Here is a 27,943-nt window from a genome sequence, read left to right as displayed (position 1 = left end):
AAAGTCCGTTTTATGTGATATTCCCCAAAAACTTCTAATTGATTGTGTAGAATTATATTTTTTATTTATCGTCACATTTTCCTGTGACGATTCTTGTATACTGTTTACAAAGGAAGCTTACATTTTTCGTCATCCTCCTCATTAGCACCCGTTCAATGTTTACTGTCGAATAAAATTTATTGTAGAGATAAAGAGCTTTTTAAAAAGTTTTCACTATTTTATTCAGCTTATAAATAGTGTTAATATATCCGGTGGATGTATCTATTTTAGAGATACTTGTTCTGCAGCTGCGCGTCGCCGTGAACAAAGTGTTCCATGCTGTGCATTTTGTCGTGAAGTGAACTTTCGACTTCGAAAATCGCTTCATAATAAAATCGTTTGCCTTTCGGTCATCTTTTATTTAATACTGTTCTGTTATTTCTATCCAGAAATTGTTCTGAACTATAGACTAAAACTATTATTTCTCTAATCAAATTCGATTTTTCAGAAAAATGATCGAAATCACAGTCAATGACCGTCTCGGCAGAAAGGTGCGAATCAAGTGCAATCCATCAGACACAATTGGTGATTTGAAGAAGTTAATCGCTGCACAAACTGGTACAAGGTGAATATTATTGCATTTATATTGAAAAAATATTTATCGTTCAATCCTTACTTTTAATTTTCACTAGTAACATTCATTTTTCTATTTTTATGCATTCTCTCTTCGGAATTTTTCCCCGTTAAAATAGAACAATGTTCATTCAACTCTTCTTTCCGGGAAAGAAGATTTGTTCAGTTGAATTTAAAGTCAAATCTGTGTGTGTGTGTTATATTCAGAAAATCTCAGAAACTTCCCAAAAAATCGAACTCAACTTCCGCGGAAGCTTCCGTTGTCACTGTTTTAGCTCTTTTTGTAAAATAATCAGATCACTCCATTCAGTTACAGAAATAGCATAGTTGCCATACGATACAATTCTTATTTCAAACATTTATTTTCTGAAAATTTTCCATATTTATTCGTTCTGAAGAATTTATTCTCAAAAAAAATTGACATTTTTTCGGTACTGAACTTCCGGGCCGGCCGAGCCGAGTCGGAGAAATTCTGAGTTCAGCCCGGCCCATCGTTGCTATTCTAGAATTTAGTAATGAAAAGTACTTGAACATTATTTTTCAAATGCCTAGAATGATAGTTGCCAAAACCAAAGCAAAGTTCCAATTTTCAGGTGGGAGAAAATCGTTCTGAAAAAGTGGTACACAATCTACAAAGATCACATCACACTAATGGACTACGAGATCCACGAGGGATTCAACTTCGAACTCTACTACCAGTAAAACAATATCAAACTTTTTTCTCTGTATTTTTGACACTCTGAAATAAATATTTATTTTTTCGAAAAATCCATTCCAATTCATCAATCAAATTCTTCATTAATTCTACACAATAATCATTAGTGAACCAAAATAATATTCATAATGCACTTTACACAATTACAAATATCAAGAAACTAGAAAATTGAATTAAAATGTCATCATTCATTTTTTCCTATTCGTCCCATTAATTTCTATGTTTGACCACTCCCTCTTTCTTTTCTCTATACCCGATTAGGCTCCGCCCCTTTTTCTTCACCCGATTTTCTCCGATTTCCTTTTTTCTCTAATTCTCTCTGCCTATCAAAGTGTTTGGGCAAAACAGTTTAGTGAGGAGCGGAAAAAGCCAAGAGAGCTTCATGTTATAGTTTTCACTTTTTCAATTTTCTATTTCCATAAATAAATAAAAAACTATTTCAGATCGTCTCGGGGAAATGGCCACAACAGCACTTTGCTGTGCTTCTAGGGTTCGTTTTCTTGTTTTCTCGCAGTCTTTTTTCAAAAAAAGAGAAGAACATGTGGTTCCAATAGATATGGTTGACCTCATTTTCACTTTACAATCCTCTTTTCGAAAAAGTTGAGGATTATTTGGTGTCTGTTGGACATTGAAAAATAAATATATAGGAGAAACGGATATGAGTAAGTACAGTATCCGTGTCGGATAATTAGAGTTTCCTGATTGCTTTTTGGATTTTTCTTGAGAAAATCTGAATTTCAAAGAAGATTTCTTAAATTTATAGTGTTTTATATGAACTCCAGATTTCACAGTATCCCGAGAGCCCAGGTTACTGTAGTATTTTCAAATGAAATTATCTCGATTTAGACCATTTTCTGTAGAATTTGAATCAGTTCCCACCGATGAGAACTAGGAAAGAATTCTGGTATACTTCATTCAGCCCCCCACCCACACTGCTCTTTCTGATGACTCCTTTGTTTCTATTTCGGAATCTTCTAAACAGTTAAAAATCAAACAAACTTAAAACTGATAATCTCTTACTCTAATCCATACCTAAAACATGTTTTCTCTTTTTCTCTATTCCCTCCTTCTTTTCCATTTTCTTTTCTCGAATTTCCCCTGGCCAACAGTAGTAGAAATAAGAAGGACATAAGCCTGTTTGGCTCATCTTCTCTATTTATTTATGTGTCCAACTCCTCTTTCTTTTCTCCATATTTTCGCGTAAAAACAGTACGGAGCCGCCCGTTTACCTTTTCTCTGCGCCTCTCACTCACTCATACTATTTTTTTGAAATATGGAGCTTCCAAATAGTGGACACGGCTTGAAACAATCGTGATTCTCTTTTTCTTGAGAAGAGAGCGAGAGAGCAAATTCCAGAAGAGAAGGATGAGAGACGCAGAGAAGAAAAGGAAATGGTTAATTAGTAGATCAAAAGTGTGTAATACTACCGGAAACTAGAAAAGAGATCCGCCCTTTTTTGATAGATTCTAATCTAATTGATTGCATTACGATTCGTTATTAAGGAATAAGAAAAAATGAGTGTACTTTTGAAAGAAACCACGGCAAAATCACATCTAAATTTTAGAAGTTGTAGGTAGAGCAAACTTGCATTATTCCAATTTTTAAATTGACTGGACAAATATTGAAGAGTTCTTTCAACTGTTTGGTGTAAAAACGGCGTTCGCGTATTCAGATTCCCACGAACTGCCACACCTCAAAATCGTCGTTTCTCATTTTCCGATAAGATCAAGAAGATCCAAAAAAGAGAGAGAATTGTACATAAATGTTCCATACGGTATTGAAATGCCATTTTCTCATAAAATGGTATAGAGAGATCATTTTATTGAATGTATAAAACGGAAAAACGGAGAAGAAAAGTAGCCATCGACACGCTTCTTTTTTCTTTTCTTTCTTCGATTCAACTACCAAAAGTGATCGGTTTCTGTTGAAAAGGAGGGATAAATAGAAATGTACATTTGATTGGAAAATGGGAAAAAACGAGGAAATAGGTTTAGAAGGGAATGAGAAAAAGAAGAGGTGATTCAGAATGAGATGAAATAATAAGTGAAAAAAAACCTACTTGGATTTTAAAGAATGTGGCGGGCGTCTTTGTCGCGTTCATTTGTGACATGGATATATAGATTCTGAACTTTTGACATTCGAAAAAAAATCGAAATTATAAAATTCTGAACTTGCGTGAATAGAAAACTTCCGAATGGTTATGAAGTTGCAAATTTCACTGAAAAATTTCTTCTTTATTTTCCAGAAATCGAACAAATACAACAATGAAGCCGGATATGAAGTGTATACGATTAGCGAGGATCAACTTCGTCTGGTATGTCCCATCATCTCACATTTTGTAACCTTAACCTATAAATAATCTTGTCACCTGTCTCTTTTCCACTTCTCTTTTCTTCTTTCTTCTACAAAAACAGGCTTCGTGTAACCTTCACCACGAATTTATCACCGTTTATCTCCAATCTTTTGTTCATTTTTCGACTACCAATTTTTAATCAACTTCTCATGTTTTGTAACAAACTTCATTAATATAAAAACTAAAATATTTGCCGCCAGCAGGGGTCGAACCTGCGACCTTGGGCTTATTAGACCCACGCTCTAACCGACTGAGCTATGGCGGCACGTTTCGCGGCGGTCTAAAGTACACTCATCTAGTCCACCAGGCAACCGAAAAAGAGAAAGAAAGAAGAGAAAAAAGAATAGTCGAGAAAATAAATCAGAGTGAAACAAGAAAATGGTAACTCATAAATTAGGATTTGTCTTTACTTCCTACAAAACGAGGCGATTCTTTTTCTATTTCTTGCCTATTCCCAAAAGAGAAAAAAGAAGCCGTTCGTCCTATTCTGAACATAAGTTTCCCATTTCCGACCACCGACTTTTGGTTTTTTCTATTCGTTATTTCCCCTTTTCTCCTTTTTTCTTGAGCATTGACAGAACCACTAATTCAATTTTCTGAAAGATTTCTCATTCTTTCTCTTCTTTTTCTCTTCTTTTCTCCTTTTGTTTCGAAAAAAAACCTACTAGGAACGTACGCTCCACTGACAAACTTACAGTTCTCAATGGAGCGAACATACTGAAATATGAGAAATTTAGTAGTAAACTTATGCAAAAAACGAGTAAAAAGAAGTAAGAAAAGAGGAATCAAAAGACAAATGTGTCAAATTTTAGGAGCAAGTTTCTTCCTTTTTGGTTGCAGAAAAAAATGGAGAAAAAGAGAAAAAAGTATCCTCTATTTTCTTTTTTTCTCACCAGTTTGTCACATAAACTTTCTTATTTTTTCGTTTTTTCAAAAACGTTTTTCATCTAAAAATCAACAATTGAAATTCAGCTTATTCGCTATCTTTCTTAAAATTCTTCACCCAATCAATTATTTTCAGAAACAAAAAATGAAAGATCGAAAAGAAGGAGTACAAGTGGAATATGTGACATCTCGACTTATTGGTTTGTTCTCTACAGTAACCCTCTCAATTACAGTAACCCATTTTTAGTTGTCTCGTGTACTGCAGAAACCAGTGAACGAAAATTTGTGGAATCGTTGTTGACAGCTTCACAGCAAATACAAAAAGCACATAATAAACATATCAAAGTGAGTTCTTTTTCTCTGTAATTCCAATTGATATCTTCTTTCTTCTAGGTCTGGAATGTGTCTCAACGTCGTCATGACATCAGTTCCTCTCTGGATGCAATTGCCTTTGGATGGCCTGCTGAAACTGCTCCACCACTTGAGAAATTGTGCACAATTTGCAAGAATCTGGATCAGTGGATGCTCGAACATCCTTTGAATGTTGCTGTCATCTTTTGCAAGGTATTTCTCTCTAGAATTTCTGGAACTATGAATTAATTTTCAGGGCGGTCTTGAGAGATGTGCAGTAGTCGTCAATGCATTCATGCGATACAATGCGATTTCTGCCACGTAAGTCTTCTGTCGTTTTGAAATCTAATTAAAAGTGTTTTAGAGATGATTCTGTGGACGATCGATTCAGTATGCAGAGGTTCTCTGAAAGATTTCTCGGACCAGATGGACCGCCCAGTTACAAAAGGTATTCACATTTCATTTTCTCTTCTAAATCATCAAATTATTCAGATATCTCGGTTACTTCTCTTCTCTACTATCCGGTCGAATATCCGTCAATGCGGAACCTCTATTCCTTCACTATATAATTCTCAATTTCTTCGAACCAATCAATGTTTTTCTCAAAATTTACGAGCGACTCGTCCCGGTTTATCAGTCTCGTACAGTGTAAGTGTTCTAGAAAAGCTAACAGTTCGGAATGGAAATGTTATTTCAGAACACTAAAAGATGCCTCGAAATTCGAAATGGATGGAAGTCTGAAACTACGTGGAGATATATTTTTCAAGTGTATTGTTGCAGCTTCATCGTTAGTTTTTGAAAAATTATAGATTTGAGAGATTTGCAATTAATTGTTAGCGTTTGATCTTTTGGAACTTTTTTGAACTGGAAACCTTCTAATTTTTGTTGAAATCAATATTGGAAATTCAGAATACTCTATTTCTAAAATTTAAAATATTCCGTTTTCTCATAACTAAGAATTCTATCTCACCAATTCGGTACTTCAACCTCTAAACTTAAAATTTAAAATTCCGAAAAGTTGTGGTTCGAAAAGAAAATGGGGAACAAAAGGAAGACGACGAAGAGAATTATATGGTGCCTTCTCGGGTGTTTATGCTCTCGGAAATCACTTTGTCTTCTCTCTTTTTCCCTTTTTTCTTCGGTCGTTTGGCACTTTTTTCTCACATACCCATATACACACTCACACAGAGACATACACACCCATAAGCCACTTTTGAAAAGAAGAAGGAGAGCATCTTCGTTTTTCCTTATTTCTCTCTTTTCCGCTTATTTAGCTTTTATGTATGTCCTTAGTTTTTTTTTTGCAAACGAAAAAATTATTAGATAAATGTGAACACTTCTTATATCCCCTTGGGAGTTTAAGATTTGACTGAATTCTTGTATAAATGGAAAAGGAAAGGATTTAGATTCTTCATAATTTCCGAGATATATTCTAGACCACCGAAACTACAATATTTTCAGAAATTAAGGGTAGGCATAGTAGATTTAGAAACTTTCATCATCATAAAATCTTCCACAGTTCGCTTGATCTAATCTTGACTAATTGCAGCCCTGGATCCGCTACAAGATGCCTTTTCACATGTCAACTCAACACGTGTGCACTTGAATTACAACCAATTAATTCAGAAGGGTACAGTGTCGTCCGGCTGCATAAAGAAGAACTTGATCTCATTTTTAATGGTCTGTACATTTACTTAATTTTCATATGAACTAATTGATTTTCAGACAAAAAGATAGACAACCGAGTGACAGTTGAATTGGTTGTAAGTCATACAAGTGGTCCGACTACAATCGCTTCGGCTGCTCTTCAATCAGTCCATTCCTTGCTGCCAAGGAACAACAGTTATGAAACGTTTGAGGTGGCTCAAGGTGAGCATTTTCTTGAAATTCTCGTGAATTCATAGTTAATTTCATCATGTTTTCTGCTCATACTCGTTCACTCTCCTTACTAGATTACAGACAAATCTTCATTAATTTACATTATGTCCTTTTGACACCATCTAATTGTAATTCTCATCAATCATAATTGTCTTTCGGACACTGAGCATCCCTCTCTCCCCTAACTTTTCTCTCCTTTATCTTCCCAATTATCCTCCGCGCACACCTGTTTTATCGAGACTCTTCCGAAATATTACAAAATGTTTTCTCCAACCTTTTCTACCGCATTCTCTTTATCTTCCTCTCAGAATATTCTTCTCTTCATCTCTCCAGAAAAACAAAAACAAAAATAAATCTGATTCTTCCACGTTCTAATTTTTACCCATCCTTTTTTCTTTTTCTTTTTCTCTTTTTTCTTCTGATTTTATGATGCACATGGACCGATTTCTCTTTGAGAAAAAGAGCACATGCTCCCTCTTTCATTCTCAATTTGTGACGGGTTCCTGGCGTAGGAGGAAGAGCAATTCTAGATGGTTTTTTGTTGAAAGTTTTGAAAAATTTTGAAATGAGTTTTTTTAGACCCAGATGCTTTCTTTCTTTTCGTGGGCCGGGTATTTTTGAGTTTTCAAGTTCGTTCAGGTTTTCACTATTTTATGTTTTCTAGTTCTACGATTTCCGAAAAAAAACTAATTTTGCGTTTATCGTTTCGTACAGTCAATGTCTGCAATCTGAAATTTTTGTTCAGTTTCCTTTTTTTCCATCTCAATCTCCCGTAAACTTTTCGTTAAACTCTGGAAGGGTGAATCATCATTTCAAACCAGTGAGCTCTGATTAAAAGTGGACGATTTTATCATTTCTCCTAGACAAAAGCTTTGAATCTTTTTGCAACGTTGTAAGTTTTAAAAAGTGTTCATTTGAAAGTTTGGCGCGGCCAGAAAGTGGTTCTATACTTTTTTTTGTGTTACTGCACCAGAAAAACTCATCCCACCGCTACCGAAGTCTCCTCAGGTGGATCCCTTGATTTCAGGTTCATTACCTTGTATTTTGTTTTTCTAATCGTATATTTAGTCTGACCTCCATGTAGTGCTCATCCATTTTCATCAATCCATCCTCCCGCTTCTCCACCAAATTCTATTTTTTCTCACTTCCCTATCATTTCAATCTCTTTTTTTCCGTCTCAACAATCAGTGATCTGATCACAGACCCCCTTCCTCTTCTTCTCTTATCGATAGAAGACTTGACCAGTAGTGAAGGAAAGAAGTGAGGGGGATGTACTCTCTTCTTCTTCTTCATCTCAAACCCGAACATATAGCTTTTGCTCTCGGGCTCCCGAGACAAAGTAGACATTGGCATTGTTACACTCTTTCTTTCTCACTACACTCTCATATCTCTATTATCTCTAATTGTATCCGCCCCCTCAAGAAGATGGGATCCTCCTGGATAGATGGACACAAGAAGAAGAAGAAGAAGCCAGCTGCTCTACGATCCTCTTCATTTCTCTTTTCCTCTTCTAGCGCCAAAGAGAGAAAAAAGGTAGAGAGACATCAGAGAAACAGAGAGAAGACGTGGTTTTTGATAAGGTGACTTACTGATTGGCAGGCACTTTTATCACCTCTGTTCGAAGATTTTTAGCCGGATTGGATCGGAAGGCGGTGGTACTAAAATAGTTTTAGAGGTTTCTGTTGTTTGTGTCACTATTACACTGTTAGGGAATCGGAAGAGAAAAGTGAGGTTTCTAGGGTTTCAACTAGTTACGAACACTACTCTCTTACCTCCTGGTTTTTGTTGGTTCTTGATATTTTCATGTCTACAGTTTCCTCTGATAGTGAGACCACGTACTTTTCTGTGAGACAATATTCTAAACTTCCCCTTTTTTCGATTGTTTTTTCTTCAAGTTTTTCATTTTTTCCTAAACAGACTTTTCTATTTTTGTCGAAAGATATATTCGATATCGTTTTCGTTTTCACATAACTCTATGATGAACAATGCAATTAGACAAGTCGTTCCAAAAGTGGGGTTTTCCTTTTTCAAGTTACCGTTTTTCCACGTTTAGATACGGTTGGTCTTAAAGTTTGAACTTCTGAAATAAATAATCAGTTTCTCTGCAGTCAAAATCTGTTTTCCAAATGTCGTCCCAGAGTTGTTTTTTATTCCTATTTTCTAAATCTCCTATCATTGGTCCCATCACTCACTTCTTCATTTAGTTATCCTTCCGAACACACATGAACATACTGACACCTCTTTCCTCCTAATTGTTGTTGACTGAATCTCTTTGTCAGGTGTGCTTTCGTCCATCCAACTCCCTCAATTTGTTGACTTGACCGCTTTAAAATCTTCTTTTTTCTGAATACAAGCTTCAGAGACATAGATAATTAGTATCTCATTCCGTGACTTTTCACCATTCAGCACCAAACCAAAAATTCCACGAATCGTTTTCTCTCTGTGTCTCTTTGTCTCTCTTCTCTCTATTTTTAATTCAATCGACCTGTTCATCCGAAAAAAGAGAAGAGTGAGATGAGATGATACAATGTTTCTATCTTTTCATCATTTCCCCTCTCTACTTTTTTCTCCATTCGAACACTTATATCATCTACCTTTCCAACATTTTCTCTTTCTCTTTTCAGATCTCTCCTGTCTCTTTTTTTGTGAATAATTGATACATTCACGCCCTAAATATTCAAGGATTTAGGTTTAGGTTTACGTATTTTTTCCCGTTTTCCTTCTTGTTTTTTATTCTTTTCCACTTTCTCATTCGAGAAAAAATAATTTTAGAATATGAGACTTACCTCATATTCTACAAATACTCGTTTCTCTCAAAATCTGAACCTGGACGAGAGAAGTGACATGGTAATTTGATACGTGGATACAACCTCTTCTCAATGTCCCTTTTTTCTTTTTTTCTCTTTTTCTTTTCTGGATTCCAAATAACCTATGAGACATTACTTTTTCATTTCTGATTACTATTCAGAAATAGTTTTTTTTGGATCTCAATACCCATCAAATATAAAAAAAATGTGCTAATTATTTACATCTTGATAAGATTATGCAACATGAGACAAAACTTATCTTAAATTGACAGCAGGTGTGATTAGTGTTCGGCATTTATCTGATTTTTTTAAAGCTCATAGTCTTGTCATTCTAGGTATGTTAGTTCATCAAGATCTTGAACTCGGAGTTAATAACTTTTGCAGACGTGCTCTGTTTGAAAAGCTGAATTCTGTTCAATACTGGAATCCTTATTATTGGAGATCAGCGTAGTTCTTGCCACTTTTCTCCCCTTGAAACTTTTAAAAAGTTCCATTATTCTTTGCTACTATAAGTTCCGATCAATTTCCATATTCCTATATTTACACACTTCCTATCTTTGAAAAACCATTGAAAAGGTCAATCGTATCCTACATCAATACATATTTTTTCAGACGACGAAACGAATCGATCGAGGTTAGAAGTGGAATATAGTGAGATTCGTAAGAAAAATAACAGCAATAAATCGAATAAAAAGAATCAAATAAGCAATAATCAAGAAGAAGAAATGCCGGTCGGACCGCCCGTCCCTCCGAAACCATCGACTCCAATTTTAAACGGAGAACGTCTTGGAGAATATGGAGTTGACAATGTACCAGAGAGGTTTGTCATTTCGAGAAGTTTCTGTTGATCCGAATCAAATTTCTTGTTTTTTCAGACGTGGCATTCTTCCTGCTTCTCTCCGTGAGAAAATCAATCAAAAGAAGGAATTGGAAGGACGTGCAACTCCAAGTATTGAGCCAGATCTAGTCGGAAGAGATCGATATGATAAAGCATCTCGTTGTTTCTCGTATGTTCCAGCCAAATCAATGCATGAAGCATTCGAACGTCCACGAAGAACATCGTTCTCTCGTGCAATTGAAAAAAGAGAAAACAGTGTTGAGAATATAAGTCACGAGGAAGTTGCAAGAAGTACAATTCCACAGAGTTATCAGCAACAAGATATAAATACTCCCATGAAATGGGATGATCAAGTGGAAGATGCAAAACAGGCGGCTCTTTTGGAAGAGTTGGCAAGAGCTCCATCTGCAATGCAGCATAATTATTGGGGTGGATCTGGAAGAGATCAAGACGAAATTGATAATGTTCAAGTGGTTGAACAAGCTCAGAGAGCGGTTATTACACCCACTTCGACACTTCAGAGAAAACCAAAACCACCTGCGAGATCTGGAAGTTATCGAACATTGAATGATGATGCATATTGGTTCGTTTCTTTATTTTCTCTTCGTTTTACTAAACATGCTGTCAATTTTTAGCAGTGATATGGATGAACTCTGTGATCCTGAGTATTATCTGAATTTCAATAGTAACACTGCACCAGTTCCACCGCCACGTCATCAACATGCTGGAACAAGAAGTGTACAATTGCCAAGGAAGAAGATGAACTTCGACGCTGTCACGTTAGTTTTTAATAAACCAAATATTGAGAAATTTACACTTCAACAACTGTTTTCTTTTAAGATCATATTTAGTTTCAAAAACAGTATCAACAGTATCAAAAACAAAATGAATCATAAACTTTATTACAGTGATCCGCTCGACGATGTTCTCGAATCCACAAAACGATTGGGATCCGCTTATTCAGTTGGAGATGTTCGTCAGAATGGGCAAGACTCACAACAGAAAAACAACGATTTCAATTTCTCGAATACTTTGAACAACACTCCAACAGATTATAGACAACACTACCGTAATCGCAACTGTCAATCAGTGACAACTCCGAGGAATAATCATTTTTCATCTGCAAGAGAACAAGAATCTGATGCAGCCGACTCGTGGTTGAGTGGCAAATTGAAGAAGGTTCGAAGCAAAAGAGATATTGATCCGGATATTGTGAGTTGCCTTTCTTAAAATGAATTTGATTTTAACTACTCGAATTTTAGGTGCGACGTCGTACCCAAGAGAAAATGCTTTTGGAAGAGTTGAAAGATTCTGCTGCTAATAATGATGAGAATCAACAACAACTGCCCAACGGACACTATCGTGGAGGAAATCAGAATGTTGATCCATTGGCTGAATTCAGAAGAGAAGAAGAGAGATTAAGGAATACAAGAAGTCCATATGGAGAGGAAAGATGGTTAGTCTGGGAGGGAAAGGCAAAAATAAAAATATACTAGTGAAGAGGAAATAATAAAGAGAATAATCATCTGAATACATTCAGGCGTGGTCGAATGCGTGGAAAGCCTCCAACTCCTCCACCACGGGAATCCAGTGCTTCTCCAGTCAACTCTCTGGCACGTGGAACTCCATCAAGTCATCTGGAGAATTCACGTCAACGACATAACCAATCAGTTCCTCTTCCAATGCACCATCGACAATTTGATGAAGATTTTGATGTCAATTCCCTTCTCAATTTTTCGGTTTGTTTTCATGTTTCGTCAAATTCTTGATTTCAAGTCAAAAATGATTTCAGCATGATCCCCGTCAACAATCGAACACTTTGGAACGTGGTGGAAGAAGTCTGTCACGTGGAGCAAGAATTCAAGATGCGTATTATGCATCTCAACAAGATTTATCAGCAAACAACAGATTCTATTCGGGACAAGAAAGAGTTGCAGCAGCTATTTACCGCGCAGAAACACCTCATCGTGATATTTATGCAAGTGGAACTATCAACAGAGCAGAGACTCCAGGAAGATATTTCCCAGAAAACGTAAGTTTTTTATTCCTTTAGAAATCTCCGACTTTTGAAAATTCACTAATTCATCTTGATGCATTTGAGTTTGTAGAAAAACTGATGTTTTCAAAACATTGAATTTCAAAAACGATATATCATGTTTCAAAAACGTTTTTCAAAAACTTTCAAAAACGATATATCAAAAAAAATGATCTCAACACCTACATAGATTGAAAGAGAGAAATAAAAAGAAAGAAGAAGAGAGAAAGAAGAAACAATAACATTATCATAGTGTCTTCTTCTTCTTTCTCCTTGTTCAATCCCTTTTTCTCCTCCCTTTTTCGTTCTTTTCTCTTCTCCAAATATATATTACAGAGTGCTGTTCTCGAACGTTCATCCACCCCATCATTCCCAGTGTCCCGTGCCACACCTCTTCCGTTCCATCCATTGTTGTATAACAACGGTGAAAGAGAACGAGGTGTTGGAGGACCAAACGGTTATAGTACGATGAATAACAGGTATGATATTATCTCTTCTTTCGAAAGTACGGATTATCTTTTTTGTCACGGTAACATCATAATTATAGGGTTTCTGATGAGAGATAGTTCAATCAGCGTTTAGGGGGGGCCTTTATAAAACTCGAAGTTTGGAAGTTAGACTATTAAAAAATTTCCTACTTCTGAAGAAACTTTTTTGAAATTAGATATTTTACCAAGTTTCCTATAAAACTCTTTGTTTGGAAAAATTTCAAAATCAGGTAACAAGAATTTCCAAAGTTACGAAGTCTGATAATTTTTACTGAATTTTTACAAAAAAGAATATTCTTAAATTCAAATATCACTTCTTTCGACTTTCCTATAACTGAAATTACATTTTACAAAGCTTTGTTGCGGCAATGCTACTCAAAAAAATGAATGAAAACATCTAATTTATCTATTCTAATTTCCAGATCCGCCTCACCAAGACACTTCGGTGGATCATCAACATTAAGCAGGCGGTCATCAGTCAATTCTGTCGGTAAGATATTTATGAATTCTTGGGACTGAGACTCACCAAAAACTGTAACAAAAAGTCAGAACTTTTGAAAAAATATCCTGAACTGTAGACGATGATTTTTTATTCAACAGGTTTCTATCATGGAATGAGATTTCGTAGCAAATATAATCAGCTTTGAGTTTTTCGGGATACATTACAACAGTACAACCAATCCATTCCAATATTCCACTCACTTGACTTTCAACCCAATTCAAAAATTAATAATAAAGTCACAATATCCCCCCTCTCTGTTCTAAAATCGCTTCACTTTTCCAAATGAATACCTGTTCTCTCTCTCTGACTCTTTCTCTCTTCAATTCTCCTCATATTAGTACTTGGTTGAGAGTGTCGGTTATTATTAATACCTTTCTTTCTGTATGTATGTGAGCCGAGGCGCAAATATTTTGTCGCCGTCAAACAAACAGGTCTTTTCCCTCTTCTCTTCCCCATAGAAGGGTGTTCCGTTCTCACGATAAAGGGGTAAAAATGACTGAAGTGGAGCCTTTTTCGAGATTTCAGAGAGATTAATCATCTGAAAAATAGGAAATTATAGATCTTTATCTATATGTAATTTCTCCAAACACACCGTAAATAATCCAAAAAAAAGAGATTCTTCTGAAAGTGAAATCATTTTCAGATGGATGGTATAGATATCCATGACGTGGCAGAACAGCATCGGAGATCAAAACTTCCATCAATTTATGATTTTTATTTTGATAACTAAAAAGCTACTACTAGATTGAGTAATTAGACTAAATACAAAGACTGAAATTGAAGTGCATTTAATCTTTTTTTTAGTTTCTAATCGACTGATTTTTTGAATTTCTAAAACGGGAGAAATTTTTCAATCAAACTAAAAAAAACAACTGGATTTTATATCTTTGAAGTAATTGTATTGAAATAAAAACATAATGCCAACATTTTGAATTTTGAACTTTATGAATGAAATTGCTGTCAAACTGATAAAAAATTTCGTCTCTAAAGATAATAAAAGGGTAACTAGATGTTGCAAAATTCAAACTTTTAGAAATGTACTAAAACAACAAAAAAACGCCTGACACATTTGGAGAAATCTTTCAGTGATGTATAGGTAGAACCCTTAGAGCCAATCTTGAGAAAGAGTTGGCCAATGCATTGAACAAAGATGACCCGATGTTTGATGAATCGGTCGAAACTTGATGTGCATTATGACCGATTCATCATTCCCCTGAAACCAAAAAAAGGCAATTTATCACCCAAGTTTCCCTCTTTTTTGGTCTGTGACCACTTTCCACCCAAATAAAACTAAAATCTCTTCCTTCCGCCCTAATCCCATCTGAATCCTTTCACCAAATTGAAGAGAGCAACTCAAAAAAAGTTGTATTTTTTGCCACCCCCCATCGCAGTCTTCTTCTTCTTTTTTCCTCCAGTCATGTTTAGAGAAAGCGAGAGGTCTCTGAGATTTGAGACTCCCATGGGAACTTTGTGTGGCATTTCCGATGGACCTTTTTGACACACTCTCAGCCGGTCGAGAGCGGAAAGATATGATAGAGGGGTCGGGGACCAGAATTATGGGCGGAGTTTAAGAAGAGAGAAGGGAGTATTAGACGCAGATAGAGAGAGACAGCTGTCAGGGGAAAAGTGGAAAGAGGTGGTGAGAGGAAGAGAGACTCTCTACGTTTTCCTGTGTTCTTCTATTGCTTATTCTTCTATTTCTTTGGATTCTGAATCTGGAAGTCTTTTGGTTACTTCTGTCTCTGATTCTCTGATTTCTGATACTCTCTCCACTGAACCATGTCTGACACTGCTACAACATCTGCTTCCACCACTGTAGTTATACATCTGAAACGAAACAATCATGATGATGAATCAGCTACAACTGGCTCAGCCACAGCTCAACTTCATCAACATACAAGGAGTCGTTACTGTGACGTCTCTTTGGCCTCATCTGAAGAATCTTCGGATCTTTCGGATGTTGAAGAGAAAGATGATTTGATTCGTCGAACAATAACATCTTCTTCGAAAGAAACAATGGAAGAGGATGATGATGATGTGGAAGAAGAAGAAGAGTTTGATGACGTGGTGATGGAAGAAGATGTAGGTGGTGGAGGAGGAGCAGATGATCAGTTTATATCAAGACAAGGAGTTATTGGAGGTCCTGGTGGTGGAAGCATTTTAAAGAAAAACAATGGAAAGGGTAAGTTGAAGAGACATGTGGTCCCAAGGGGAAGCCACGTCATCACCTTTTCACTTTATTACCCTCGTCAGACAGAATATTTGTTTCCGTTCTTAACGTCATCAAATTAGCTAGAATCCTTTTGTATCAGCCAGATTCCCTTCTCTGTCACAGTCGCTGTCCCTCTAATTCCGAATAAGTTTCCGCCTAATTTCACTTCCGTTCGATTAAGTTTTCCTCTTCTTTCACCACGTGTCATCTCATTTAATCTGATCCTCCGAAAACCACATAAAACTTTATGAGTCTTGACTCGTCACACAAAAGAAATCAACATATTCCATTGATGTCATCACTAACTGTTTGATTGATTTCCATTTCCATTTCCAAACATTTTCTCCTCCCGTTTTGTAACATTTCGTTTCCACTGCTGGTCTTCCGAATTGACGAAGACGCACCCATAAAAATAAGAAGAGGAAAAAGTTTTTGTTGTCGTAGTAGTACACATCGAGATACAACACAGTGTGTGTTTTTAGAATGTTTTATGAGCATTTCGGGATTTTTTGAGAGGGAAAGAAAAGAGATAATCTAGTGGAAACAGAGAAGAAATTGTTATGGGTTTCATGGGTGAAGTTCTCAAATGGGTTTCTCGATTCAAGTGGATGGATTATAGGATTGGATAGGGAAAATAGCTGAATTCCCTTCTAAAATAATGGATTGAAGAGTAAATTGTTGGGTTTGAGAGATCTGAAAATCTCTCTTTATCATTTCAGCTGAAAATTATAGATTTGGTTCATACGACCTGTAGAAAACACAACAACATCTGTCACCTGTTCATTATTTTCTAATGATTCTGAATTTAAAATACTCTATTCCACCAAATACCCAAAAAAAGCAACAAAAGATCACAGAACGAACCCTTCATTCATCATAAATTTCCATTTAGATACCCCCATTTATGAGCTTCCTTTTCTTTTCCATAAATTCTCAATTCTCTTGTTTCAGACACCTCCGAAATCATTCATCATCATCCATTATTTGTGAAAGACACCTCCAAATACTGGTACAAACCGACGATTTCAAGAGAACAAGGTTTGTTTCGTTTTCAATTCATTTGATTAATCGAAAAAGAAAACGAGAAGTTGATTGGATTATCAATATAATCAGTTTTATGACTGAAATTATATTGCCAACTGTGTGTGCATACGAAAAGAATTTGCTGATAAGGAAAAGAAAGAAACTATTAATTAGACTATTTAAAGAAACAAAACACAACTAAAACTTCTTTAAATATGTGATATGCACACTCTAGACATTAAGAAGACATGAATCTCTTTTGATAACTCAAAACACACGTGGATCAAATTCCTTCAAAGTTCTTCTTTTCTCTTTTTCTCCTTCAAAAAGTTTCATGTTTCGGACACTTTAACCCTTAGATTCCCACACACACACCGAGACTCTTCTCATTTGAACTTTCTCATCTCTTCTTCTGATTCACTACAAGTGAAATATATATATAAAACGTGTAACTTCTTCTTTCTCCATCTCAATTCAATGCTCCTTGTGTTGTAATATTGTGTCCGAGAAGAAGAAGAAGATGCGTACGAATGTTCTCTATTACTATTGGAAATAGTGTAAAAGAAGAGCATCGATTCGATTCAGAATTCGAAATGAAAGAGAGAAAGAGAATAGAAGTGCAAGATTAGGGAGAGAAAGAGAACAAGTGAGATGGGTCAAGTTTTGCAAGAATGATAGTGACCACAAGGCACAACAGATGGATACACAGCTTTCTGGTAAAAGTATGAAATCGCCCCCCACTCCATTGTTGCCCCCCATCCGTCGGAATCACCCCCCCCCCCCCCCCCAATCCATGTTAATTTTTGGATGGGGTTGAATTCCATACGATGAGGTAGTGGGGGGAAATTGTGTACTGCGAACAGTATATTTTGTCCCCCCACCAGTTGAAACGGGGGGCTTTTCCGAACTCTTCGGTATACTTCAACATTCGCCCCCCTAGTCGGTTTACAATCTCCCCCCACCAGATCCGTCTAGATTCCCCCCCCCCCCCCCCCAGGGGTTGATTATAGACTCCTGGGTGTCCCTGTTTTAAGGTATTCGCTACTTCCAGGGTGTTGAGCAAGCGGGTGCGTGCAGAGCAAGCTTCTGGGGATAATCAACTGGGTGGGGGGCTATTATAGAATCTAGATTCTCTCCCCCTCTTCTACGGGGGTTGATCATAGACTCCAAATTAAAGCAAGCTCCTGGGTGTCCCTGTTTTAAGGTATTCGCTACTTCCAGGGTGCTGAGCAAGCGGTATTTACTGCAGAGCAAGCTTCTGGGGATAATCAACTGGGTGGGGGGCTATTATAGAATCTAGATTCTCTCCCCCTCTTCTACGGGGGCTGATTATAGACTCCTGATTGCAAGAGAACATTTTTCTCGGATCGAGCAAAGACAGAGTAGAGTAGAACAGGGGATAAGTTCACGTTCTCGTCAAACCCCGAGTTTTTTTTTCGATTTTAGTATTTTACGCTAATATGAAAGAAAGGAAAATGAACGGGGGGGGGGGAGGAGGGGCGATATCCTACTCTTCCAGTGGGGGGAAATTTCCGACATCGATGGGGGGAGAAAATATACTGTTACCCAGCTTTCTTTAGTGGGGACACGAGAAGAATTTCATTGATCATATTTTGGGAATATAAATAAAAGAAGATATCTGAAACCGATAGGAATCTGAAAATAGAAATAAACATTTAGTAAAACTTTTTCTGAAATAATTTTCCATCCCAAAGATTCATTTTCGAAACATTTTTACAACGCAATCTTTTCTCCCGTTCTCTTTTTTCTGATCATCAGTCATCTGAAATTGTTGGTTTCTGAATGTGACGACATGAAGAAAGTCAGAAAAAGAGAAGGAAACGGGGGTATGGATGAATTATGAATGTCTCTCTATTCTTTTTCCGAAGATGAAGAATATCTGCTTCTTCCAAAAAAGAAGGAGCACACATTTGTTTTTCATGGGATTTATTGCTCCGTGCGGACATCAACAAAAACGTTTTTTGTTGAATGCATAGAGAGGGAATGTAGCAATTTTGTAGGGAGTGTTGGGGAAGAAAACGAAAAATTGCGTAGGTGTCTCGGAACATTCTTATAGAAAATTGTTTTTCGGAATTAGATTCTTTCTTTGAAGCGAGTGTCTATTGTGAAGTGAATTTAGAAAACTTAGACTTTCAAGACGAATTCGGAAGTAAAATTAATGGATTTTCAGCCATCAACATGCTCCGTGACAAGCCTCCGGGAACATTCGTCGTTCGTGATTCCAATTCATTCCCAGGAGCATTTGGATTAGCACTCAAAGTATCCACACCGCCTCCAGGTGTCAATCCAGGTTAACTTTATTTCATGAATAGTCAATATTAGAAAACCTGCTAGTCCAAAAAAGTAAAAAGTTGGTAAACTGAGCGCCACGGGACCCTAACATAATACCACAATAAAATACTTGATACTAAATTCTCAACTTTCCAGGAGACGGAACCGAACTCGTCCGTCATTTCCTAATTGAACCGTCACCGAAGGGTGTCAAACTGAAGGGATGCAATAATGAGGTAAGGGAAGAAAACGAGGAGAAAAGAGCATATGGTGACAAGAAGAGACAGAGAATAAATAGAAAGATTTATGAGTTTTTAGAATAAATGAATAATGATGGGAAATTCAGAAAAGATGGGAATGGGGTCAGAAAATATTTGAGGTTTGATTTGAAATTGAGGAGGATTGAAAATCGAAAAAAAAGTAAGGGTTCGAATAACTTCCCAATTTCTAAAAGTCAGAAGTAAATGGGAACAAAGAAACATATTTCCAAATTGCATTGTATACAGTATTTTATTTCAGCCTGTTTTTGGATCCCTCTCCGCTCTTGTTTATCAACATTCCATAACTGCACTGGCCCTCCCAACTAAACTCGTACTACCTGACTTCGATCCAGCTGCCACTCCAGAACACTTATCAGCTACACAAGCCCTTTTGGAGCAAGGAGCAGGTATGCATTCAAAAAATAATAAATATTCTGTAATTCCAAATTTGCAGCCTGTAACGTTGTCTACGTGGGCAGTGTCGACGTAGAATCGTTGACTGGCAACGAGTGCGTAAAACGGAGCATTGCCACGTGTTCACAACGAGTAATAAATGGAGAGAGTCGGGCGGTTTCTGTGCATTTTAAGGTATCGATTCAGAATTCAATGATTAATTCTTAATTGCTGAATTTCAGGTGTCATCTCAAGGAGTGACGCTAACAGATAACACTCGAAAAGTGTTCTTCAGACGCCATTTCAATGTGCAAAGTGTCATTTTCGCTGGAATGGATCCGATTGATAGGAGGTAGATATTCAAATAAAATTTTCATTTCAATCTCATTGATTTTTTTCAGGTTCGAGAACACACGAGCTCTCGGTTTCCATGATGGATGCATAGCTCAAGCACGTCTTTTCGCCTTTGTAGCCAGAATTCCGTCTTCGTCTGAAAATGCATGCCACGTTTTTGCTGAATTGGAGCCAGAACAACCTGGAAGTGCAGTGGTCAACTTCATCAATAAAGTGATGTTAGCACAGAAGAATCGGTCATAAATATTCATTCTTTTTGAGTTTTTTAGTTTTATTTGGAAATTTTAATAGTATCTGAATTTAAGTGATATTCTAAGTCATCCAGAAAGTGCTTTTTTATCATCGCAAATTTGATTTTACGGTTTTTTTTTCTATTCACACAATGTTATCAAAAAATGCTTTTTCTTGAATTACCATCGTCCAAATCCATGTTTCATCATTTCAGTTCCTCTTCATTACTCTGCATTTTCTAATTTAGTTTCGTTTGCAAACGGTGATCCTCTCAAACGATTGCTTCTTACTTCTTATACATTTTGTGTATATATAATGAAAGTTAAATTAAAAGAATATATTCAATACGTGCAATAAATTAATGAAATTGTGAAGTACGCTAGAATAACTTAAATACATAGAAAAGTAATCGAGATCGTAGGAATATTGCAATTGAAATGGCAAGGTGAAAGACATGGAAATTTGAAGTTATGGTCGTTGATATCCGCGGACAAATGGGACACCAACCCACACAGTTTCTTGATATTCTGTGTAAGAATCACCAAAGAATGCGATCAGATCTTTTTCTTCGTCATAGATACGCGAAGCGAAGAAATGCCACGTCACATAGGCGTAGACGATGACACAAATTGGATTACAGAGGATCAGTTGAGTAGAGACGGCCCAAACGAACCAACCTAGAAAAATCATGTTAAAGAGAATCAACACTCGTTGAAACGAACCGAAATATCCTGGATGTCTCATGTACGCATAAATTCCATCCTTCACAAGCCGGTGATCCGAACGTTTTGTCATTGCCAGTCGATGAGTGAATCCGAGACCAGCATGAACCATCGCCAACTTTCTGCAAACTTCTCCAATGATACATCCAATCGTTCCAATCCAGAGAATTGAGTAGCATTTCATGCCAGGAAACAGATACGCCTGAAACCAAACAATTAGAATGGCAACAATGTTTGTAATCTTACTTCAACGGAGAACTCAATCCAACTTATTCCGGCGGCGAGCCAATAGCCGACAGAATGATTCAAGAGGAATGAATCAGGTCGTAGAGAACGTCGATTTGTTAGTGCAGTGAAGACAAATTCAGTGAAATGGAAAAGGAATACGAAGACGAAATATCGGGTTGGATGCTCCCAAACCTCTCCTTCGTGGGACACTGTATACGCCAGGTTTACCGCCACCGCCTGAAATATGATAAAGCATTACATTTATATTTCTGTGCCAGTAACTTACACATCCCAAAAAGGCAGCTGGCATCAGAATAGACTTATTAAGACGACGCCTAGCTATGAAATACGCAGCTAGAAGTGTAGGAAGAATTGATATAATGCCTAGCAGAAAGTTTGAAGAGGCTGAGACCGTTCCCACTATAGCGAACGAAACCATAAATGCATCTACAGCTGTGCGAAAGTCGTCATCAGATTTGAGGTGAAACATCACTCGTTCGCCAAAAGTTAGCGGAGGACTCGGTGGCATTGTTGGTTCCTGATTTGAAACAATTATAAAAGAAGAACATCAACTTTGTTGAAAGATATTTAAAACGTTAGATAACCGGAAAAGAAAGAAAGAAGAAAAAGTAAATCATAGCACAAATAATTTTAATTCAACTGGAAAAATACGATAACAATAAGATTAGAAAATAAGTTATACGAAACAAATAAATCACTTATAAAAATTTTCAATTCTGCTGATCATAACTAGAACTCTCTCCTGCTCCAATGTGGCATCATCTCCCAAATTATCACTGTATTCTTGAATAATCGGCACCAGCATCAAGTCCAGCCGATTATTGCTCATTTTCATTTGGAACAGTTTCTCCTCTCTCAATCTAGCTGATTCAACACAAACTGCCACGTCGCCAAGAATCAGCGTGAGTCGCTGAAGAGTGTAAAGTCCGTTGTCTAGTTTATCCAGGTAATCTCTATCCGGATCATCATCTTCTGACGACGTCCCAGCTTCTTGCGAAAGACGTTTCTTTTTCAACTCGAATCGTTGAACTTTCTCTCTGTAATAAATACCAATTGTGAATATTTAGCTCGACTAGTCAACATACTTGTATTTCAAAAAGAGCTCCACCGCTCTATCGACTTTCTCGTGTTCATGCTCGACGAACTTCTGAACAATTCGGTCCCGATGAGTTTCCGAGCAAGCTGCGAGCAGAGAAGAGAGAATCTAGAAGTCAGAACAATTAAGTTGCCTAAATAATTGAAATCGTACCGTACAAACATGTTCTTCATGTTCGTCTGGCGTCGTATCCTTTCGCTTAGTTTTTGAAGGTGTCCGCATGAAGAGTGGGAAAATTGTTCGTAATCCGAGCATTTCGACCAACTTGTTACAGTTTTCGATTCCTTCTTTTCCGGACGTCGCGTGGTTGAGAACTTTGAGAGCACTCTGACGCGCTTGTTTCTTTTCACGAAGCATCAAATTCATCAATTGTAGACCCTCGCCATCCAGAAACTTTTCTGAAAAGAAACTTCTGGTTTAAGTTGAATCAACAGAACTACATACTCCGGTTAGCAGGGAACATAAGGGCGGCGCAGAGAGAATTGAAAAGGTTCTCCATATACTCTCTTTCGTCAACACTTGCCGGATCATTCTTCTTGAACACAGCGATAGCCTGAAAACATTTCAATGCGCATGAATGATGACTCAAGTTAGACTCACTCTCAGTAGAATATCAATACCGTCGATCTTATCGGTCAATTTCGCCTTCGCGTTGTCAGAAGTTTGAAGAATAACTGAGAGAAGCTCGGATGCGAACATTTTGTTTGCATCGAATGCTCCCTTCTGGAAACATCTTTTCAGTAGCCACACGGTAAAGCCATGCTTCACACACTCTTCTGTAATTTCGACACGGAATCCTATCATCTGTAAGTAGAATAATTACTTGAGAAATTTTATAAAAATTATTACATTGTCAATAACACTTAGAGCATTGTGAACTCCGTCAGCTTCGTCTTTGATGGTCTCATCCAGTCTTTCGACACATGCCAACAATGTAGTAACGATCGATCCCGAAACAAGACTTTCAATGAGTTCTGCAGCTCCCTCTTCTCCTTCATCCATCACATCATCATCTGTGAGCTCTCTCAATAGGCTCAATGTGGCACAAACAATGTCCGTGTTTTCGTGTCCCAACAATTGAAGAAGAATTTCGACTCCATTGATTTCCACAAACGATACGTAAAGATCCGGCTGTGATGCCAAACTGTGCATTTCCTGAATAGCTTTATCCAATTCAATTTCAGATTCCATAAACTTTTGTGGATCGTCTGGGTTCTTTACTCTTTGTTCTCGGTTTATTCGCATTTTCTTCTCAAGCTGTGTGACTAATTTCTTTACTTGAACATCATCCAAAGCGACAAACGTTGATTGCTCGGCTTCCAATGCTGCGAGAATATCTTCAGGGCGTGGCTGTCCTGACGAAGATGCCCCTGATGACGAAGTTGCACCTTCATCGAATCGAGGTTTCTTTCTCAACGGCTGAAACAATACGAAACGTATAAAACATCATTATTATTAGTTCCCGACTCACTTGGTTCAACGAGGATGAGGAAGATTTTATGATTTCTGTGACATCGATTGAGGTCATCTTCTTGTCTGAAATTTGAGAATCATAAGATGTCAGCAACTACAAAACAAAGACCGAGAATTCGAGAAATCAGTTTTGAAATTCGCAAAGTAATTCGTTGTCGATTTACGATAAACAGCACGCATGTACGGAATTTCGGAGCATCGTTTGAAAATAAAAATTGAGTATTTAAAATAACTTTTTAGAACAGGAAAAATGAGTGAAACGAGAAAAACTATTATTCTTTCAAAAAGAATACGTGGTACACAATAAACATAGAAAAAAAGCTATTAAAAATAACTGAAATAAATGGCACATGATGGGGTATGCTACATGTAACTGGAGTGACATGCTGTACATAAAAATATCTGGGCAATTGAAAAATGTCATGCAAGCTACTACACGAAATTCGTAGTTCTAGTTGAAAATATATAGAAGAAGTGAAAACAATAAGAAGGCTATGATAGATTCTAATCGTCAAAGAAAAAAGGACTATCGTGCACTACAAAATGTTAAGAGCATCCGATATGGTTTTGACGTCCACTATCAAAGGAAGTTTCTCAAGATCTGGGGACACTTCAATCCAGACTAGTAAATCCAAACGTTTGAATCCCAGTAATTTTCGTTCTGCTTCGCACTTTTTTGTTCGAAGCTCTTCGACTTGATTCGAATTAAATAGATTCTGAAATAGGAATCATTAGATTGTTTTCAGAAATGGTAAATTGTATATGAAACAAGACATATCGAGTATGATGAGAGAACCTTGCACTGCTGAACGTTGAATCCGAATAGCCGATTGAGAAGGTCTGTAGCCACGCGGCATTTCACATTTGGGGCGGAAGTATCGGTTACACTAATCTGAAATGGTAGTATTGACAGTATTTTTCTTGTTTTAGATTGCCAACCTGCAACAACCAATCTATCCCATCTGACCTCAGCTCGTGAAGCTGATGACATATTGTGGGCTGTAATTTTTTAAGTTATCATAAATTTCACCAATAATTACCAGTTACCATAGCAACAATAATCTTGGACATCATCCAAAACTTTCTATTGACAAGAGCATCTGCTAATGGAACAATTTGCAAATCAGACATTCGTTGAAACAATTGAGACGTGGCAGTGGAAGAAGAATCAGTACTATTAAGCTGAAATAAAAGTTCATAACGTGAAGGCAACGAAGGTAGTTAGCGTACTCTTTTGGCGAAGGGTGTTTTATAAATTTGAACATTCGCTGATTGCTTGTTTCTGATCTCCACAACGTCTTGACTTGAAGAAGGATTCTTCGCTGGAACCCTCATCATAGTCGATATTTTCTTTTCTTCTGGGTGTCGCTCAACTCTTTCCACTTTCACTCTCGGTGGATGAGTGACCTGCTTTTGACGATCGGTAAAGTTCCAATCGTTTGTGGATGCGAATGTTTGTTGTTGCTGAGGGCGGGCAGCTTGTGAAGTGTGATATTGTGATACTGAAGGGACGCCAGCGTATTCGGCCGTTTCTGATTCATCGATAACTTTGGTGCATGGTTGAATTTGGTTTTGAGATGGGGGAACACGTTTACTTATTTGAGGAGGAAGGGGTTGATTTCGATTATCTGTAACAAAATACAGAAATAGATTAACATCACTATTTATTACCATAATCTTGATCTTCTGTCCTTTTTTTTATCGAATAACTGTTCAACTCAATAACTCGTGCGTCATCTCCAGGACCTCGTTTCCGGCCGTTCAAGCCCCATCTTTCACATTCCAATCGTCCTTCTTGCTCAATTGTGCATTCCACTGAAAGTTTAAAACATTTAAATCTAATAAAAAACATAACATTCCTTACTAATTGAAGCATCCATATAAGTTTCTTCGACACCGCGAACATATTCTTCATTTTCCAACGACTGATTAGGATGTTTTGGGTAAGGAGTCACCGGTACAACTTCATCACTTTCGTCAAGCTGATCTTCTTGATCATAGTCAATCGTAGGTACATGAACCCGACTGGTTGATTGTAAAGTATGAATGCTTGGTGATTTCGCTTTAGGACTTTCTAGTATTTTTGTATTCGAATTCCTTCCCTAGATTTAGAAATGTTTCATAAAATTCTCATAATTTTTACCTTGACAGGTAGAAAGTGTTCGGTAATCTTCTTTTCGGGACTTTTTGTTTTGTTTTTGAAATCTTCGATTCCTTTTCGAGGCCCATGAAGAGTTCGAATGAATGATGGTTTCTGTTCGAGTTGCACATCTTCGAAGTGTCTCGGCAATTTCTGGCAATAAAAATAAACGAATTATTATTATATTTCCAGCAAACCTGCTTTATCAAACATTGCGGAATTTCGACTACTGAATCATCTTTTTTCTGTTTTGACGAAACATCTTCCTCTTCCGAACCTTTCTTCTCATCCCATACCCATTGAGAGATTTCTTTTCCTGAATAGTTGAAGTTTATTATTTTTATCATTTAAACTCTACTCACTTTTTTCAACTGCCATTTTGGGGTCTCCTAATGTTGGCCTGCAAAGATTCAACATTTGCTCAATAGAATTTGATGAAGAACGTAGTAGATGCCCTGGGAGCTGTTTGCTTTTCACTTTAGCATCTGGAATCGTATGTTGCTTCAAATTTGTTGTTTTTTCAAGAGAGGATAATGAGTCGAACGCCCAGTCTTCTATTGTTCTGTTTCCTTCACGCCTTTGTGGTTTCTGGTTGACGTTTGACATTTTTGAAGGAATAACTGGGGAGCGGATAGGTTCTTCTCTACTATCGATAGCCAATGATGACAACTTCTTAGTCGGAGGAGGCGGTAGGAGAACTGTTCGCTGTACGGCACTCATGTTTTGTAGATTCGAGGATGATGATGGTTCTTCGACTCTAATTTCACGGCACTTGGTTGGCTCTGGAGTCGGTTCTGCGTGTTGAGCAATCTCTTCAATAGAAAAATCCCAATTTTCTATCGGATCTGGATTAGCAGGATGGTTGTCTACTGATGGTACAAGTTTTGAAAGTGATAGAGATGCAACTTTAGGTGAGTTCTAAAAAAAAGTATCTGAAAAAGTTCTATTATCGGAGCCTTACCATTACTTCTCCTGTTTTTCTGTTTGTTTTTATTAGGAACGGGGAAAGACTCGACTGGTTTAATACTGACGTATTCTTTTTATCAAGTGATTTCCTGTGGGTCCCAGAAACTGACGCAGCAGCCTTCTCTAGTGATTCTCTGGAAACGATAGTCAGAACTTTGCAATTTTCAGACGACTCACTGTCTTCTCTTCTTTTCTGCATCCAAATCAATATTCAATGCTGCAGAGAGCTGTTTAATCTTATCAATGTGCAGTGATTCGATTTGGCCACCAAGAAACATACAATTTGATTTTTCAAGTAAAAAAACGCCTCGGCGACACTTGACACTTCCAGTGAGAAGAATTTTCGAACCAGGAACAACCAATGTCTCATCGAAAATTTCCTCCAACTCGATTGCTTTCACCGTATTCAAACCATCGGTAATCTCCAGTTTGAACATTCCACGTTTTTTTGGAATCGGCCGGAAATTATTATTTTTGTCAGCTGCTTGGAAAATGGTATCTTTCTGAAACAGCAGTTTTTAAGCATTCCTTGAAAAATAAATAGAGAACCTCAGTCTCCCTATTTTCTTCATCATGATGCATATTCGAACCTCCATGAAACCATGACAAATCTTCATTATGGCGAGTGCATACTGATAGTTGCTCGTATAGAGAAACTGAGATATTCGTGTACGAAGTTATCTGAATCTGCTAGTCTTGAAATTGAATTTTACTATCTATTACCTGAAAAACCATCCTTTTCACAATCATAACTTTAGAAGCATTTATTGGTATCTTCATTACAGGGTTCAGAGTATCAGAGATCTTCGAATTTAGAAACTGCTGCATCACCAAATCGAACATTTTAAGAGAGCGTCGCATGTTGGTGTCGACTGTTTTTTCCAAATATTTTATACATATTTTTAGCCATTCTAGTTTCAATGGTAAATGTTTCTGCGCAAGATGAGAGGCGAGTTTTTTCAGTTCCTCCTCTTCCATGTAGGGGATGCTTGATGAAATTCGCAGCTGCAATAAAGATAGTTTTTTTTATAGAAGGCAATACAGTGAAGTTTTAAATAATTGTAAAAC

General features: G+C 37.2%; 6 protein-coding genes across 6 annotated transcripts; 3 read left to right on the top strand and 3 right to left on the bottom strand.

Annotated features, from left to right (window-relative positions):
• Positions 1-491: 491 nt before the first annotated feature.
• On the top strand, positions 492-1,314 carry GCK72_001294 (uncharacterized protein; the record flags this gene model as incomplete). The annotated part of the gene is made up of 2 exons (XM_003111249.2): positions 492-604; positions 1,206-1,314. 2 exons carry the CDS (start codon positions 492-494, stop codon positions 1,312-1,314), a joined length of 222 nt encoding a protein of 73 aa, XP_003111297.2.
• A 3,396-nt stretch (positions 1,315-4,710) lies between these two features.
• GCK72_001293 (uncharacterized protein) lies at positions 4,711-14,649 on the top strand (the record flags this gene model as incomplete). Its single annotated transcript, XM_003111220.2, has 19 exons — positions 4,711-4,765; positions 4,813-4,910; positions 4,959-5,129; positions 5,173-5,237; positions 5,281-5,364; positions 5,409-5,564; positions 5,614-5,703; positions 6,466-6,596; positions 6,642-6,785; positions 10,214-10,421; positions 10,477-11,022; positions 11,075-11,218; positions 11,348-11,651; positions 11,702-11,895; positions 11,980-12,178; positions 12,232-12,471; positions 12,811-12,953; positions 13,385-13,452; positions 14,561-14,649. The coding sequence occupies 19 exons, from the start codon at positions 4,711-4,713 to the stop codon at positions 14,647-14,649; spliced, it is 3,129 nt and encodes a 1,042-aa protein (XP_003111268.2).
• Positions 14,650-15,243: 594 nt separating this feature from the next.
• On the top strand, positions 15,244-20,241 carry GCK72_001292 (uncharacterized protein; the record flags this gene model as incomplete). Its single annotated transcript, XM_003111055.2, has 8 exons — positions 15,244-15,646; positions 16,628-16,714; positions 18,891-19,010; positions 19,148-19,227; positions 19,511-19,658; positions 19,706-19,839; positions 19,887-19,996; positions 20,046-20,241. The coding sequence occupies 8 exons, from the start codon at positions 15,244-15,246 to the stop codon at positions 20,239-20,241; spliced, it is 1,278 nt and encodes a 425-aa protein (XP_003111103.1).
• Positions 20,242-20,697: 456 nt separating this feature from the next.
• GCK72_001291 (uncharacterized protein) lies at positions 20,698-21,708 on the bottom strand (the record flags this gene model as incomplete). Its single annotated transcript, XM_003111253.2, has 4 exons — positions 20,698-20,906; positions 20,952-21,153; positions 21,198-21,416; positions 21,466-21,708. 4 exons carry the CDS (start codon positions 21,706-21,708, stop codon positions 20,698-20,700), a joined length of 873 nt encoding a protein of 290 aa, XP_003111301.2.
• Positions 21,709-21,894: 186 nt separating this feature from the next.
• On the bottom strand, positions 21,895-23,824 carry GCK72_001290 (uncharacterized protein; the record flags this gene model as incomplete). Its single annotated transcript, XM_053722903.1, has 7 exons — positions 21,895-22,237; positions 22,286-22,404; positions 22,450-22,694; positions 22,741-22,849; positions 22,897-23,100; positions 23,146-23,715; positions 23,768-23,824. The coding sequence occupies 7 exons, from the start codon at positions 23,822-23,824 to the stop codon at positions 21,895-21,897; spliced, it is 1,647 nt and encodes a 548-aa protein (XP_053591548.1).
• Positions 23,825-24,305: 481 nt separating this feature from the next.
• GCK72_001289 (uncharacterized protein) lies at positions 24,306-27,736 on the bottom strand (the record flags this gene model as incomplete). The annotated part of the gene is made up of 13 exons (XM_053722902.1): positions 24,306-24,485; positions 24,566-24,661; positions 24,709-24,768; positions 24,817-24,951; positions 25,000-25,397; positions 25,441-25,584; positions 25,634-25,871; positions 26,107-26,225; positions 26,272-26,827; positions 26,871-27,009; positions 27,053-27,378; positions 27,425-27,556; positions 27,599-27,736. 13 exons carry the CDS (start codon positions 27,734-27,736, stop codon positions 24,306-24,308), a joined length of 2,661 nt encoding a protein of 886 aa, XP_053591547.1.
• Positions 27,737-27,943: the final 207 nt, after the last annotated feature.

This window comes from Caenorhabditis remanei, chromosome I, assembly GCF_010183535.1.
Source record: "Caenorhabditis remanei strain PX506 chromosome I, whole genome shotgun sequence".
NCBI classification, from domain to species: domain Eukaryota; kingdom Metazoa; phylum Nematoda; class Chromadorea; order Rhabditida; family Rhabditidae; genus Caenorhabditis; species Caenorhabditis remanei.
The sequence above is the reverse complement of the archived record's forward strand: the minus strand, read 5'-3'. Positions and strand labels throughout refer to the sequence as shown.